The 17,020-nt window shown below is 33.1% G+C and overlaps 1 protein-coding gene across 1 annotated transcript in view; it reads right to left on the minus strand.

Moving 5' to 3' along the window:
* Positions 1–17,020, minus strand: part of LOC102804440 (dynein axonemal heavy chain 5-like) — a 170,322-nt gene that overhangs the window by 115,658 nt on the left and 37,644 nt on the right. The window contains exons 18-35 of the mRNA XM_085505137.1: positions 16,474–16,694; positions 15,551–15,843; positions 14,863–15,038; positions 14,117–14,273; positions 13,424–13,636; positions 12,726–12,839; positions 11,612–11,853; positions 10,530–10,983; positions 9,925–10,124; positions 7,934–8,201; positions 7,285–7,419; positions 6,698–6,922; positions 6,090–6,198; positions 5,850–5,977; positions 5,109–5,276; positions 4,429–4,566; positions 3,688–3,911; positions 1,647–1,795 (exon numbers count right to left, since the gene is read on the minus strand). Of these exons, the coding sequence (XP_085361263.1) occupies positions 1,647–1,795; positions 3,688–3,911; positions 4,429–4,566; positions 5,109–5,276; positions 5,850–5,977; positions 6,090–6,198; positions 6,698–6,922; positions 7,285–7,419; positions 7,934–8,201; positions 9,925–10,124; positions 10,530–10,983; positions 11,612–11,853; positions 12,726–12,839; positions 13,424–13,636; positions 14,117–14,273; positions 14,863–15,038; positions 15,551–15,843; positions 16,474–16,694 (3,614 nt within the window). The remainder of the gene's footprint in view (positions 1–1,646; positions 1,796–3,687; positions 3,912–4,428; positions 4,567–5,108; positions 5,277–5,849; positions 5,978–6,089; positions 6,199–6,697; positions 6,923–7,284; positions 7,420–7,933; positions 8,202–9,924; positions 10,125–10,529; positions 10,984–11,611; positions 11,854–12,725; positions 12,840–13,423; positions 13,637–14,116; positions 14,274–14,862; positions 15,039–15,550; positions 15,844–16,473; positions 16,695–17,020) is intronic.

A 17,020-nucleotide genomic window follows, 5' to 3' on the forward strand; every position in this document is an offset into this window, starting at 1 on the left:
AAAAGTAATAAGATCTGCGTAATGTAATATCTATGTACCAAGTTTCATTGAAATGTGATTAGAACCAAAAAATTATTAATTATTGTGCTAATTAAGAGAATTAATATGAACAGATTTTAACCCAAAATTAATCAGGCTGTCTATTGTCCTAGAGCATTTATGTACCAAGTTTTATTCAAATGTGATGATCAATACTTGAGATATCAGTATTAATTAATTATGTTAATTAGGTGATTAAGAAGCATAAATATTTACCAAAACTAATATGGTGTATAGTCCTACACATGTAGGTTCATTGAAATGTGATGAGCACTCTTTAAAAGTTTCATTAAAATTCAATAAGTGGTTCTTAGGACAAATTAACTAATTAAGCAAATTAGTAGTTAATATGCACAATAATTTATCCTAAAATTAATCAAGTCTCTGCATAGTCCAAGAAGATCTATGTCGCAAGTCTCATTGAAATGTGATGATTAGTACTTGAGATATCAGGTGAAGGGCTGAAAATTAACTAATTATGCTAATAAGGTGATTAATATGCACAAATATTTCTCCAAAAACTAATTAGGTCTCTGCACAGTCCTCAAGTAACTATGTATCATGTTTCATTGAAATGTGTTCATTACTACTTGAAATATCAATAGCTGAAAATTAATTAATTATGCAAATTAGGTAATTAATATGTACTGATATTACACTAAAAACTATCTGTGCAGTCTCATATGACATCTATGTACCAAGTTTTATTGAAATGTTATGATTAGTACTTGAGATTATCAGTGGAAAAGTCGAAAATTGATTAATCATTATGCAAATTAGGTAATTAATATAAACAGATTTTTACCCAAAACTAATGAAATCTGCGCATTAGATCAGAGCATCCATGTGCCAAGTTTCATCAAAATCCAATGAGTGGCTCTTCAAATATCAGTGGAACAGTCATGGAACAGTTTAAAATCAGTTAATTATCATGCAAATTAGGTATTTAATATTCATAGATTTTTACCAAAAACAAATCAAATCTGCGCATTAGTTCAGAGCATCCATGTGCCAAGTTTCATCAAAATCCAATGAGTGGTTCTTCATATATCAGTGGAACAGTCATGGAACAGCTAAAAATCAGCTAATTATCATGCAAATAAGGTAATTAATATTCATAGATTTTTACCAAAACCTAATCAACTCTGCGCATTATCCCAGAGCATCTATGTACCAAGTTTCACCAAAATCTGATTAGTGGTTCTTGAGATAACGGTGGAACAAAAAAAGTGACATACATACATACGGACATACGGACATACAGACATACAGACAGGGTAACTGCAAAGACTCCCTTTTGTGCTTCGCACACGGGAGTCAAAAATGAGTGAGATTATTGTCGCATTAAAGTCGCAAAATAGACAGAAGTGTTACATTAGTGAATAAATACCAAACACTACCAAAAATTATCTGAGATAAACACAAATCATTTTTTTCACAGAATCAGCAAAGTATTATTATATAATAATTTCTAGAAATGTACATTTTCTTTGCAATTTTTATCGCATTTTTGAGAATAAATCCCTATGATACTAATTAAACATATTTAATAATAGCAATACAATGTTTCTGTGTAGTGATAGGAACAGACTGTAAATTATACTTACTTAATTGAGATGATTGCATTACAGATGCCTGACTGCTAGATCTAGAGGTGTCCATTCTCTCCTCCCTAAGTGTGCGTTTCTTCTGTTGTCCATACTGTAGTGCAGTTTGCAAGGATCCAATGCTGAATTTATGATGGTTTTCTATACTCCTACATTAGATATCATTAAAATTTCACTGTTAGTTACTTCGTCCTTACATGCAACCCCTTTGAGTACTAAAGTAAACTTTCACAAAATAAAACTCGCATATTTTCCTTTTATATAATTATACCGTAGTTTTGAAAGTTTTGATCAGTGTAGCCAATAGAAAATTATGTCCATTTCATCCAAAATGTTGAAAAAGACATAAAAATAGGCAAAATGTTGCACCTAAATTTTAGTGAGAAAAGTGATGGCACTCAAAGGGTTACAAAGTTTCTGTAAAGTATAAAGTGATGTTTACAATTTACATGAACTATCAATATACCACCATATACCAGAGTTTGTTATTGTTATTTATTAATACTGACCTTTGCTTCTTTATTTTAAACCGTCATTTGAATTTATAGTCTATATTTTAACCACCTATTATTTTAATCCTTTTAACCCTTTTAATTTACTGCTATTATCACATTTATAACATCTCCTATCATTTATAATGAATCGAGAAGTGAACACAATATCAGCTATAATGTGATAGAAAAACAGCTGTTGTAGCATCAATCATTATATGATGAGAGAAATACTTTTACTATACAAATACAAAATTTTGAGTTCTGTATCCAATATTGACAATATGACATTCAATTTTCAATCAGTCTGCCTGAAATGTTTCCAAAAATGTGGGTTTGTGGGATCATTTATGACACATACATTGGTAATAATACTGGTATAATAGTTTCCAGACAACACTGGTATCTCTCAGCTAAAATACACAATACAACTGATGATAACAAAGTAATAAATAATTACAATTTATGCAGAGCAAGTAAAATTATGTAAAGCATAAAACCTTGTTTCCATATAAAGCTTACCACCACCGAGTATTAATTGTCCCAATAGAATAAAGACCAGGTTTTGAAAATTACCCATTGGAGAACGTAGCTGGAACTAAGTGTACATTTCTACTATAGACTTGTCTCAGTGCTGACATCATGTCATGAAATCTCAAAACATTCATATTTCTGGTTGTATCCATATGTAAAGCAAGCATAGAAATGTGTTTTTAAATTTGCACGCTAAAACAAAATTTGATTTTAGTCATCAGCTACATTTAAAAAGAAAATGATCTTCATAAATTATAAAAAAGTGTCTAGAAACTACTTCTTTCCACTAGTATATGTATAAAAAGAAAGAAATAATAAATATAGAATATAATTCAGAATATACCCGGTATTTGTTTAAAATCTTTGTTTTAAAATCTTGATTTGTTGGTTTTCCTGATGCCAATTTACAAAGATGTGATCGTGTGGATTGTAATACAAATATATTTCTCTGACTGGCATATATTTTGTGGCCTTATAGGTCAATAGTAAACGATTTTCAAATTGTCTGTATCTATTCTTGGTTCTTGTGTGTATATTATTAATATCGTTAGCATCAGCAAGTGATTCATATTTTCACAATAGTTTCATGTTTAACATTTAAAATCATTCTGACCAATAGCATAACAGATCTCATTTAAATCTGAAAACCAACACTGGAATGTGTTTCAGTCATTAGTAATTATTTCAGCATTAAATAAAATAGTAAATCATTTTCACAGAAGGTTTGTAAATTTTGCCAAAACAAATTATTTCACCAAATTTATGATAATTTCTAGTGTTGGACATTGAATGTTTACATCATTTGAATATATGTGCATTAGATACCACACCTATGACAGGAATATGGTGTCAGGAAGCACTGGAAAGAAACAGGTGTTTTTAAGAAAAGAAAAGTGCATGCAGACCTGTGCAATATTTGATTGTGGTAACACAAATACAGATAAGCTCAAACCAAACTCCATTTCAGAATAAAAACATTAGCAATGAGAAGAGGTAAACCAGAGAAAGAAACTTACAACTGGTCTTTACACTGCTGTGCTACAATCTTTAATCTGTCTGCCAGAACCTTAGGAGATTTGAATCCCATTGCTGCACACTTGGCTCTGAGGATTAGGCTGATATCTGGCATAACAACGCACACACTACGAAACAAGATACGGATATCATTGGGAATAATATAGCCCTGGATGGTGTCTGGGTTGATTGTAAGAAATAAAGAAGTTGTTGGTTTCACCAATACCTGAAATAAACAACATTATTCAATCAATATTATATACAGGTAATGTGGTTTGTGAATCTTAGTTTTCAGGATATCAACATTTAATCAATATTATCAAACTTTTTATTGCAAGATCTTGCATATTACGTGAAAGGCGTGCACCAAATGTCTGCCGCAAAAATGATTTGATTTTGAATTTAAATTTCATTTTTATAGCTCAATGCTAACCTCATCAAAATTCATCATTCTTAAATGTGCACATTATTATGCATATTAGTACCCCAAAATACTTTCATGTTTGACGAATTCCTCGCAAAGTTAAGACGCCACTGTGACACTATGACTTTTGTTTGTCATATTTTTTTCATTTGAATGTCACTCATAACACAGGATCTATTTTCTGTCATTGGTTGGTCTACAATTTTTATTCCATTTTTCAGAGACTTAAAATCTTAGCAGTTTCAAGTCTGAAATGAATGTTGTAAACGGGGCATCAAATAAGTCATCCAACAAGTTGTATTATAATGTGAATACTTACATCATATCCATCTCCAAGTGTACAGTATTTCTGTTTAGCTTTAATAGCAGCTGTGATAGCATGTACATGATCTAATACAACAGCAAACGCTTCACGTTGTAAATTCTGGAACTCATCAAAACATCCCCAGCAGCCATCCTAGTAAACATAAAATCAGATTATTAGTAGAAAACAGATGCATCCACAGGTAACATGGAGACGTTGAAGGCAGAGTCTGCAGAAACAGTATACCAGCACACACTTCAATACAAGATATCATAGGGTTTTATCTTCTACATCTACAACACCTTTTAGCTAACAAACGTTATACTATCTATCTCTAAGGAATTTGATCAATGCCAACAAAAGAGCAGAAGAAACAACACAGATCATTTCCTTGATCATTAAAATTGACAGATTTGGTTTTCAATCTTAGTGTGAGACAAATACAACTTATAGAAGTATCACACCAATTCAAAGATGACAGGGATAATACAAAAAAGTTCCAAAGATGACACTCAATATCATTCTATCGATTGGCTGTAAGGTAAGTATAGCCTAATGTAGTAAAATGGCTGATGAACTATTTCTATAAAAATGTCTGAATTGTGTGTGAGTGAGAATTAGCTCAAGTGGGTCTTGAGTGGAATGATCACTCTCCAAAAATAGCATGTTCTGTTGATACTGATAATTCAACTTACCATAGCTAATCCATGTAGTATTTTACTAAGTCCATTGGCATCACTTTCTGGTGAACAGCTGAATACTGCTATGTATTTACCAAGTAACAATGCCAACCCTTTAGCTGTCTCTGTTTTACCACAACTAGTGCCACCCACTATAGCACTGCCTTTCATGTTATTCATTGCCTAGACAAAGTAAAAATATGAATATATTAAACTATACTACATATATAATTCAGGAACTTACTGAGTATCATGTCATAATAATGACCATATAAAGACAGAATCAGAAACTAATTCAGTTAAGTCAAACCAGAGTATGGGTAAAATCAAGATGATACATAATCTGTGGACAGTAGACAGTTTGCTCAACACAGATTTGGGAAGTTATAATTACAATTATTAAACACCTGACACCGAAAACAATAGAATTTATTTGTCTGTAAACACTGTACTGAATTTATCAAACATGTTATAGACAAATGTTATATGTATGTCACATTCATACACTGCTATGATGTAGCGTCTGACTGAAATAGAATAATGTCACCTGAACAGTAACAATTTCACAACTATTTTGGGCTGTTAAACCTCACTAAATTATTAGTATTTACAGAAAAAGAAATTAAAAAGATTGAGGTTATCATGAGAATACTGTAAAGTTCTGCCCCAGTGTCTTGTGAATACTTCTAATATTCTAATATAGCAGCTTTAATTAATGACAAACAAATGACCATTACATCATCATCAACTACTTACCAGTGTCATGGCAAGGAATGCTCTCTCTGTGACTGGATTTAGAACCAGTGGTGATGCTGCCCCATAGAACTCACCACCATAGGTGAACTTTTCTTCCAGGAACCAGATCTGAGGCAGATGAACACCATCTGTAAAACAAATAACAACAACATAAAGCTGTAAAACAGAAATCACCATAATTGCCCAGCACTAGAGGGCATTCTACTTCATACACAAACATTTTGAGTGAAATCTTTTTACCTTCTTGTACCAAGTAACATCTTATACATCTCCTCCATTCAAAATCCCCAGCCTCTTTAATCTTTCTATTTGACATATTTTCTAGTGTATCTCTAAGACACAGTGCAAGCTGAAATGCAGAAAGGTATCAGATTAATGCAATCCTTATCAACAACTCTACTTGTGACAGTCTCAAATTAATATCTCGCACAGTATTAGCATAGCTCTATTAGATACACATGTGCTGTAAATGACAAAGTAGTGTCTATGATTAAACTAAGTCAGTTTACAATAATGTAAATATGTGCTTCTGATGAAGCAAACAAGATGTTTGTTCTATGAGGATTATCACATCTCTGAAAGAAACAAATAAATGATAAATTCCAATAGTTTATTTCTGCTGACTTTATTGATGCCGCCAGTCTAAACATATTTGGACACAGCATTCACATAAGTGAAATAATCTTTTAAATAGAATACTAGTATATTAATCTCACAAGATTTCAATGTTCATGCAATTCGAAGTGAATTTCATATTAAAACATTTGAAAAAAAAAAAGCTTTCAGTAACATTACTATTACAAACTATAAACCGCTGTGTACAACTTCTGAATAAATAAAACACTCACTCCAAGCAGACTTTCTAGTCTTTGTTTATGTAAGACTGTAACTGGTTCATCCAATCCTTTCCATGTGCCTCTCCCCATCACTGCTGAGATACGGGACACAATAGACATAAATTTCTTAGTACTATTAACTAAGGCTCTCCTCTCATATTTAATCTCGTTGATACCAAGCTCACACTCCTTAGTCCAAAAGGATACAAGACCAAGTCTGGCAACCTGACCAGGATACTGAGAACAAAAAAAAAACGAATAGTGATAAGTCCTTTCACATAGCCTTAATACTTACATACATCAAATGTAATGTTGAGCAAAGGAAAATCCATAGAAATGAGCATTTACTTGAATACTGTATATTGCTTCAAGAAATAAACTTCAGAGAATATACTATGAATATACATATGAATGTTTTGAAAAAAGTTCAACATTTTTATCAGCAAAATGTTATTTTCTTTTTTATGGCACATTGAGTATTACTAAGTTCTAAGTAACATTAGCCTGTCTGGAACAGCTGCACTGCATAGTTTGTTACAAAGACATATCAAATCTGATGATTGATAAAGTAATTCCAGTTACAAAATACAAATACTCACTCTGAATGCTAATTCTTCTATTGGTATTCCATTATTGACATCTTGTAATGCTTTGACTGCTGCTGTAAACAGAGTCTTACTGATAGATTCTTGTAAGCCTTTCAACCATACTTCAACTCCTTCACATAGTACAACCTTTGCAGAGAAACAAGTAAATGTTAATGATGTACAAAGCAATAACTGGTACATGGTAACTGAGCGAATTGTGTTTAGAACAGTAAGCTAGGACAAGTTGGCAGAAAAAAATGATAGTTGTTATTTCATCAGAATATAGAAGCTTAGATTTGTTCACCTATTCAACTATAAAAAGTTACTAATATCAACGCACTAAACACAGACATATTGTAAAATTCTTATCTGCTATCATTTACTACAACAAAGACAGGATTATTCTGATTTCAAGACATGCTTAATATTTTTGTTTTAAATATTTTTGTTTCAGGAGACAGGTTCTTGATCAGTAAATGGTACTTTTTACCTTTCCTGACTTTTTGCAAATTGCAAGTGCTGACAGTACATATAGTGCATTTAGCTACAGAAACATTATTTTATGTTTAGAACACTGTCATTTGGTTGTGTAACTTATTTCTATCTCAATGGCATTATGGCAATTTAATTTGCCATCCCAGACTAAGAAAAATTGACCTACCTCATCTTGTAATGGTAATATTTCTCCTTCTTGGGAGACAACTGCAATCGCCTTGAAGCCTTCCGCTGAGTCTGAACTATCTGATATGCCACTCAGTGTGGTGCCTGGGGTTCGTCTACCACCTACACTTAGTTTATGTGTCGGTGCAAGACTGCTTGAATCACCTGTACTGCTATGAACTGTGTCTCGTCCAGTCAGTGTAGCTGAACTACGTCTGTCTACATGTGTTCTTTCGAGTTTCACATCAAATACATTACTGAAAAGGGCTCTGTAATGATGATAAATTAACATGATATTACAGATAGAAAGTCATCATTAGTAACCATTATGATAGTTTTTGGTACTTATTCAATATAACCAGAAGTTTTTATTCAAATACTATTAATTAAAATACTTAATTTATAATTTAATTTTTATTGATCCAAACAGCTTTTACATATTTTCAACAAAAATATACATTCAATACTGTGTAATAATTCATTTTAACAGGCATTTCATAGCAGGTGGTACTCACTGGTTTCACAGATATGTACACACAGATGATTTCAAGCACTCAATATACTCTTAAGTATATTGTGTATAGCAATGATGAAGTACAGTCCAAGCTTAACTTAACTACCAAGCTGGTTTTTAGATCATTTTACTTATTTTACTGTCATCGCCACATTGTTCCGAACACCATAACAGCAACATTGCCAGCTGCCAAGTTGCTGACTGGTTTGTTAAGTGTGCATGGAGATTGTTATGCGATCGTAGGGTCAAATCAACTTTAACAGGAGACACCAAACTAAAAGTGGGAACTCAGACACATCAGCATACAAATAGAAGATCGCAATACGATTAGTTTTCAATATATTTTATTCAATCTTATAAATTCCTATATAAATAATGGCAAAGTTATGTATTTACACATTATGAAATGTCTGGACACAGGTGATGGTGTGTCTGGTTCATGTCATTTCAGTTGAATGATGCACTCTTGTAAGTGGTTTGAACTAACCAGTTCTAATCATGTACCGATCTCGAGACACGCATAACAAACCAGTCAGCAACTTAGTTGGCAATGTTGATGTTTCGGTGTTTGAAACAATATGACGGTGATGGTAAAGTGAGTATCAAACTGCATGGATCTCATTCTAAAAGTGATATATGTGATGTCTAGATGACGAATGATTATTCAAAAACAGAACTACAAATGGAAATGTTTACATTACTCCAAACATGTAAGGATGCCTAAAGCACTGAAAGTTTGTTATAACCATTAAATACAACACATGTATAGACTAGCAGCTTTTCGGCTGAGATAGCTCCGCTGTTATCAATGCACATTTCAATTAAAGAACTGAAGATATCATCAGAATTGAACAATATGTATAGTATTAAAGCAATCGGACTTGCTGTTTTAAAAAAAAATTTGAAAATATAACTTTTTATCAAAAATATTCATTAAAATTAGATAATTGAAGAACAAAATCATCACGCAATGAACAAATCTGAGAGAAGTCTACCTGTAGTACCTATGTAGTATATATAATATCAAAGCAATTAGACTTGTGGTTTTTAACAAGAAGTCGAAAATATCACTTTTTACCAAAAATGACAAAAATATTCATCAAAATTAGAGGATTGAAGATATCATCACGAAATGAACAAATCTGAAAGAGGTCCACCCAAGGTACCTACTTACCAAGTATCAAAGCATTTGGGCTAGCGGTTTTCAAGAAGAAGTCGAAAATAGCATAAATATTTGCTATAAATAAGACAATTGAAAATATCCACATGAAATGAACAAATCTGAGAGAGAACCACCCAAGGTAAGGTATCTAGAAAGTTTCACAGCAATACAGTTTGTGCTTTTTAAGAAGAAGTCGAAAATGTAAAGTTGTCGATGGCGACGGCGACGACAATGGACAGACAATCAGTAATACTATAAGCTCCGCTCAAGTTCGTCGACAGCGAAGCTAAAAATCAAATCCATTTTTTATACTTACCTAAGATGTGGTCTGACAGATTCTAAATTCTTGGGGCTACTAAGTACCGACAACAACACAGCATCAGACATGAAGAAGAAACGTGGAAAAGCTCTACGTTTATTATCTAGATAGCCCATCAATGACTTGAAGCAGATTTCTAATTCTTCTTGTATATGTCTCAGTACTACTCCTTTAGGAACTTCACCTCCAATGCAAGACTGTCATAAAATAGATGAATCTCTCATGAATACGAACAATTTTCAGTTAAAAGGTTATGTCACAAAATACATTTTCATGCAGTCATAAAAGATGTAAGTTGAAATAACAACTCTCTAAAGCGAGTACAATGTTTTGTACAAATAGTAAGGACAATTAGAGCTATGGTTTTCTAAGGCCAAAACTGATTGTGAAGTAAATATTCAACAATGTTAAAGAAAATCAATGCATTCTAATAAAGCATCTATGCAATCACTTTCATGGTGCTAGTGTTGTTGTTTACTATTTTTTCAATAGTACATTATGATGTACATACAAAAATAGACAAACAGATAAAATTAAAAATATTTTACAAAATGAAGTGATAAGGTTTATCATATGACATGTGAAATGTAACTAAAACCCACCTGCAAAACATTCCTTGTATCATTTGCTCTTTTCATAATCTTTGTCCAACTTTTATCAATTCTACTGAATCTCTTGGCTTCTTGAGGTAATTCTTTAGCAGTAGCACTGATACTGAACACAGCTTCTAGATACTGCCACAGGTCTTGTACTTCCAACCATTGCTCCAGTACTAAACTCACAGCTTTAAGTTTCTCAGCCCATGCAGAGGCTTCCTCTCGCAGTGGTCCAATGTATCGTGAAGTCAACATGTTGGCCAGTAATGCTTGTGCATCCTCTAGTTGCTCTAGTAGATGTCCAGAGCTTTCTTTCTCTAAGTAGATCGGCCCACGTTTCTTATAGTTCTGGAATGTCAGAACTTGCTCAGTCCATTCCTCCTCAGTAATTCGCAGCTTGACTTCTAGTTCCAATTCTTTGCTGGCACATCGACAGATCTCTTCTATTTCTGTTTGGTGTCTGTCAGAACAAGGCATTAATGAAATCAAACATTGGTGAAATATGGAATTCCAACTGTATATGGAGAAACAGAAGTATGAAAAAAAAAATCCTGGAAATCCAGGCAGTTATGGCTACTAAATGAAATATGGCCTAGTTTATCTCGCCACATACCGGTTGATGAGGTTGGATTTCCAACAGTATGACTTGGAATTCTGACTGTATATGGTAAAAAAATTGGGCCAGTACGAAATAGTTATTACTGAAATTAGATAAGGATGGTGGCATGAATGAATAATCAATACTGTGAATCAGGACTAGTTTGGATTTCCATTGTCAAATATAAAATTTTGAACTTAGTAAATTAGCATATAAGAGTTATATTTGGAAGTCCTACTCTGTATGGTGGCACAAAGGAACTCATCAACACCATAAGTAAATAATTTGGAAATAAAACTTTGTATGACTTATACACCCATGGAAATTATACCCTGTATGAAGTAAACACACAAGCTCATCAACAGGGGGGGGGGGGGTGCAGATATAAACTGGAATGGCCCATTCTAATAACCTACTATCAGAGAAAGACAGAGTTTTCAGTTTGATAACTGGATCTTATGATCTAAGTAAAAACTAAAACGAATCTTACTTGATAAGCCCAATGTCTAGTAAGTGTAATAATTTGAACACATTAGCTTCCAGTTGAAATGAACTACCAGTAACTGACATGACTTGTAGCCAATGTCTGTTGCGGATTTCTTTAGATGCCAGTTTATGTAATAAAGGAAAGACATCCAGGTAAGCCTTGATTGCAGTGTTCATGTCTGTATAGGCATCCCAATCTTTCAATTTGTCAGGCATAGCCAAACACTCCTTCCAATATTCCTCAACCTAGCAATAAACAGGAATATAAAACATTATTACCGGGCCTACAATTCAAGTATGCAACACAAATTCATATTTATACCATCTTCTGGTGATTCACTACAATTCAAGTATGCAACACAAATTCGGGGGGTATATGAAAACGAATCATGTCACAACAACATGAAAGTGATAAGGTTCCTGACTGAAAGAGTCAGCCATTTAGATAGAACCCGAACTTGAAACACATGCATGTGTTAGTAAGTATATAACATGATGTATAATGTAGTTGTAAAGTTTGATTGCAATCAGTCAAGGCATGACAGAGACATGACCCTAGAACAGCATATGATGTATGTGTAAAGTTTGAATGAGATCATTCCATACGAATGCACAAACAGACACAAAATTTTCCAACATACAGCTAAAATAGAATATTATTATAATACAAATTTTTGTTTATATGAAACATTTGTATAATCACAATCTGATCTGCTGAAGTACATGCATGGGACAAGGCAGGTGGGCAGTGACAGGCAACTAAATACAAAACATGAACAGAACCAAATATATGTAGGGTTGGTTGATTGTTAAATATGATACTGGTTCTAGACAGGATTAATACTGCAATATTGCATTTAAACTGTGTAACAGATCAGTCTATATGTAGTTAAAATATTTCAACCTCATTATTTTACTCACCAAAAATTGAGTGCAACGTTTTCCTCATTTTTATATTCATTTTTCTATAAACTCTTTATTAATTTTGAATCAAATGGACATTCAGCAAAACAATTACAATTATGGGGAAATAGTTTTGGTGACAAAATTAAAAAAGAACAATACACAGATCAGCAGTAAGTAACTGGTATCACACATTTTTTGCCATGATTACTTACCTCTATATGAGCTGCTTGCAGATCAGCATCCGCCCAATGACTGTCTCTAAATCTATTATCAAATGCTATAAACTTCTGAAATAATCCATACAGCAAACTGAGTAATGCCAATTCCTACACAAATAGAAAGCAACACAAATGAATTAATAAGAAAACTGGTGTTTAGTTTAGAAAAAATCATGATGGAGATTGCCATGAATGTACATGTTTTGACAATATACACAATATCTGCCTGATTAACAGCTGGATAAGTTATTGCCAAACCATTTCAATTTTTATATAATTGTCACTGGTTTCACAGGAACTTTTAAAAAGGATAACATTTTAGGAAAGATTTTAGCATTGCTCACACATTTACATCTTTGAAATAATATTTGTTAATAATTTTACAACTTTACTACTACACATTTTTACACAGCACCTGAGTGAGTATCATCAAAAATAGCTACAATCATTGGGGGTATATAAATTATAAACTACAAAAATAAAATGGTTTCAGCCAGTTTTATCTAGAAATGTACACTGTCATGGTACAAACCTCATCAGTTCTATTCAGTCCAGAATCAACTGGTTTAAACCAGTTTTATCTACAAATGTACACTGTGTCACGGTACTCACCTCACCAATTCTTTTCAGTCCAGAATCAACAGGTTTAAACCAGTTTTATCTAGAAATGTACACTGTGTCATGGTACTCACCTCACCAGTTCTATCCAGTTCAGGGAATGGTTTGGGTACAATACCAAACAGTCTGGCTACAGAATCCAGAGTTTTTCTCTTTGTGCTATACAGCTTAAAAAGATTTTCAAATTCATGGAGTCTTGAGACTGCTTCTTCTGGAGGTACGCCAGGAACTGCTGGACCTTGAGCATCAAAGCTGTTTCTAAACTGAATCACCTCAACCACGAACAACTGAAGAAAAATCAAAAACACTAAGTATCAGTTAAATGTAGAATATGGTTCTGTTGATCACATGGCTGTTGCTGTAGAGACTGAATACATAGGTGAGTCTGCTACAGATTTGTATGGTTTTGTACATCTACAGAATGGGCAGATTCAAGGGTAGGGAGTCACGAATGACTTGTGCAAAATATTTCAACAAGGCTGTAACTTCGATAGTAATTTGGACTGAAAAATAATTTTGAAAAACAACATTATTTTGAACTTGAATAAATACAAAATTACCAGAAATATGTTCAGTGTAACATACAGCAATAATTTAAACTCATTTGTATAGATACTGCATATAAAAACTCCACATGAAAACAAGCATATACCATATTTGCTTTATTGATGTGCATCTCCAATAGAATTGCATATAAACCAAAAATTACATTTTCTGTATAATTAAAATATGACTTATTGTGACCATAGAAACAATTTGAAGCTTACTTTTGTCTGTTTGTCTAATTCCTGTTCAAAGGCAGTTCTCTGATCCACTAATAGTTTAACTCTAACACCATCAGCCATCTCTATCACCTCAGCCCATTTCTCACGAAGACTTTCAACTTCCTCTACCTCACTTCGTGGTAAACGTAGCTTGTACTCCCTGAATTCAACAGACACATTGCAAGTTAAAAGTGAATATTAATAATATAAATTGTAGCACCAACACAAAAATGATAAAACTTTTCTTCAACATTATTTGCACTATCCCCACTTATATACTCCCCAACTGCAATGTATAACATCAGAGGATATCGTACGGTAATTAAAACACATCAGCTTAACAAAAGATAACAGAAAAAATGAGGTACAATGAGTTTATCCATGATTTTTTTGCAATAACAGTACATCAATACAGCTATGCATACTATTTTATTGGTGATTTGTAAATTATATTCTCGAGATATTTTGAAAATCAGTTCTTGATTATAGTAATTATAATAACTCCATATTTCTGCAATAGATTTTGTCTTTCAAAAGAATGAATAATTTAAAACATAATATAGTTCATCTTCTACCTCACCAGTTTCACATAGTTTAATGTAGTCCAAACAAACAAAAACAATTCAGTCTGTATACGCAAATACAGAATCATGTTTTAATGTGAATGTGAATTTAATAACTATCACTCATTGTGAAATACATAACACTGAATCAGACGAAAATAAAATCTTGTAGAAAACAAAACTTACTTTAAGTTGTCATACGCTGTTTCAATTGGTAGATAAATGCCATCAATTTTGTTTTCCATATCTCGGAGTTCTTCCAACAAATTCAATGCTGTGTTCAGTTGATCCAGTGAAGTTGTATCCAATGACAATCTATTTATAATGTTAGAACGATACAACACAGCAAGGTCCAGCTTTCTCTGTAATAAGATTTGTTGTTGTAGTCACAGTGAGACTTTGCCATTATCGTATAATTTCATTTATTTTTACAAAATACCTGGAATAATAACTATAATGTTCTTAATTATTCTTTATACTATAATAAATCCTGCATCTTAATAAATCACACATAGGGGTTTACAATTCACTTGCATGCTTAACACAACTAACTGAAGACATACTTAATGTTCAATCCTGAAAGTTCACCCAGTTGGAGACAAATAATCGTTTTTATCAATTTGGAAGGGAGGAAACTAATGGCTAAACAGGAATTATACATCTCAGACCAATCTTTAATAGAAAATACTTCACATTGGTACATGTAATTGATTTTGTGATATAGATCTTGAATAATTTAATAGAAAATCCAACACTTAACTTGGTGACATGAAGACACCCCAAGATGATGAAAACTCAAACACAACAAATCTACAAAATCATTTTTACTACTGGCAAAAAACTTCTGATTGGAAGCTTCAGTCCAGGTTTTTACCTTAGCCTCTTCGTGTAGTACTTGCGCATACTGTGTCTTCCAAGCAATAGCAAACCCATACAGAGCATCTGTGATTGGACTGGTAGTTAAACAGATAGGACCCACGGCTAACACAGCAGGAATGCTGGCTAGTTTGTTCTCAATGTGCAGCAATCGTTCCACTTCACGTTTAATGGCAAACGGTCCAGGATCAGCATTGATAAATTCCAAAAAGTTGCCTTGCATGTCATCACGCCACAGGAAATCATAGAAACGGAAGTGGAACAAATGATGGTCCACTGTTACTTGGAGATCTGAAAGCAAATAAAATCAGTTAAATATATGTTTGAAATTCCATGCAATAGCAAAAAGAAGGCAAAAATCTATTTAAATGTTAATATGATAGTAGATTACATCAGTAGAGTGGTGTTACAGTTCTTGCTGGCAGTATTCAGCAGACATATCACTCACACACTTTTGACATAAATGATACAAGCTAGAGCCTGTTTATTTGTTTTGGGGTATTTGTGTTGAATGTGATTGGTCAAGGCATGTTAAAGATACAGCCCTGGAACAGCATTTGTTACAAAATGGCCACCAGTCAGGCAATCCATCATTAGAAAAAATTACATGATAAAGATCTCATTTATTGTATGTATCAAATTTGAATGGAAACGTGTTCAAGCATGATGGAGATACTTAATTTTGCTGCATTTTTAACAGTAAAGTCACTGTTTTCAGACAACGTTCGAAACAAAAGAAACAAAAGTGTTCCAAATAATATAGACACAATAAGCAAATACTACTTTACTTTAGAATATCAAAGGAGACAAATTATCATAACTGATAAACAAATCAGTTCAATTAAACAGCAAATCACATTCTTATCAAATTCACATTCAAGATTCTTAATTACCAGAAGACGACATCTCATAGCCACTTACCATCAACAACACCTCCCAATTCAGACATCAAATCATCCACTAATGGTTCCTTTATGATGCTATTATACATTGGTTGTCCAACAGATTCACTCCCCCACCATACAACATCATTGGACACTTGCAAGATGGCTTGACCAACCTCTGATATCGCGGTATGCACAGAAGCTAATGTAGGATCAATTATAATCTTGGGAATGGCAAACTTTACTTCTACTTCAAATCTGAAATTAATAATATTCAATACTTTGTTTAATATGATATAAAATTAGTCTAAACAGTTTATACAGGCCTTAAAAGTTGCACACTGAGAAACGAATCCAGTTGTTGAGCAAACTGGCAAATGACGCCACCCCTCACATACACCAGTTTTCCTGGCCTTTGTATTACCCCTCACATATGGCTTTTTTGCTACTAGCAAATGATACATTTTAGCACTCGCATATGCCGTTTTTTCCACTAGCATATGGCATATTTTGCTACTTGCGACTCGCAACTTGGTACTCGCATTCGGCACTTTTTCTAGGTCGTACATACCTCGACATATACA

The sequence above is a fragment of the Saccoglossus kowalevskii genome, chromosome 11 (genome assembly GCF_978046115.1).
Source record: "Saccoglossus kowalevskii chromosome 11, keSacKowa6.1, whole genome shotgun sequence".
NCBI lineage: Eukaryota > Metazoa > Hemichordata > Enteropneusta > Harrimaniidae > Saccoglossus > Saccoglossus kowalevskii.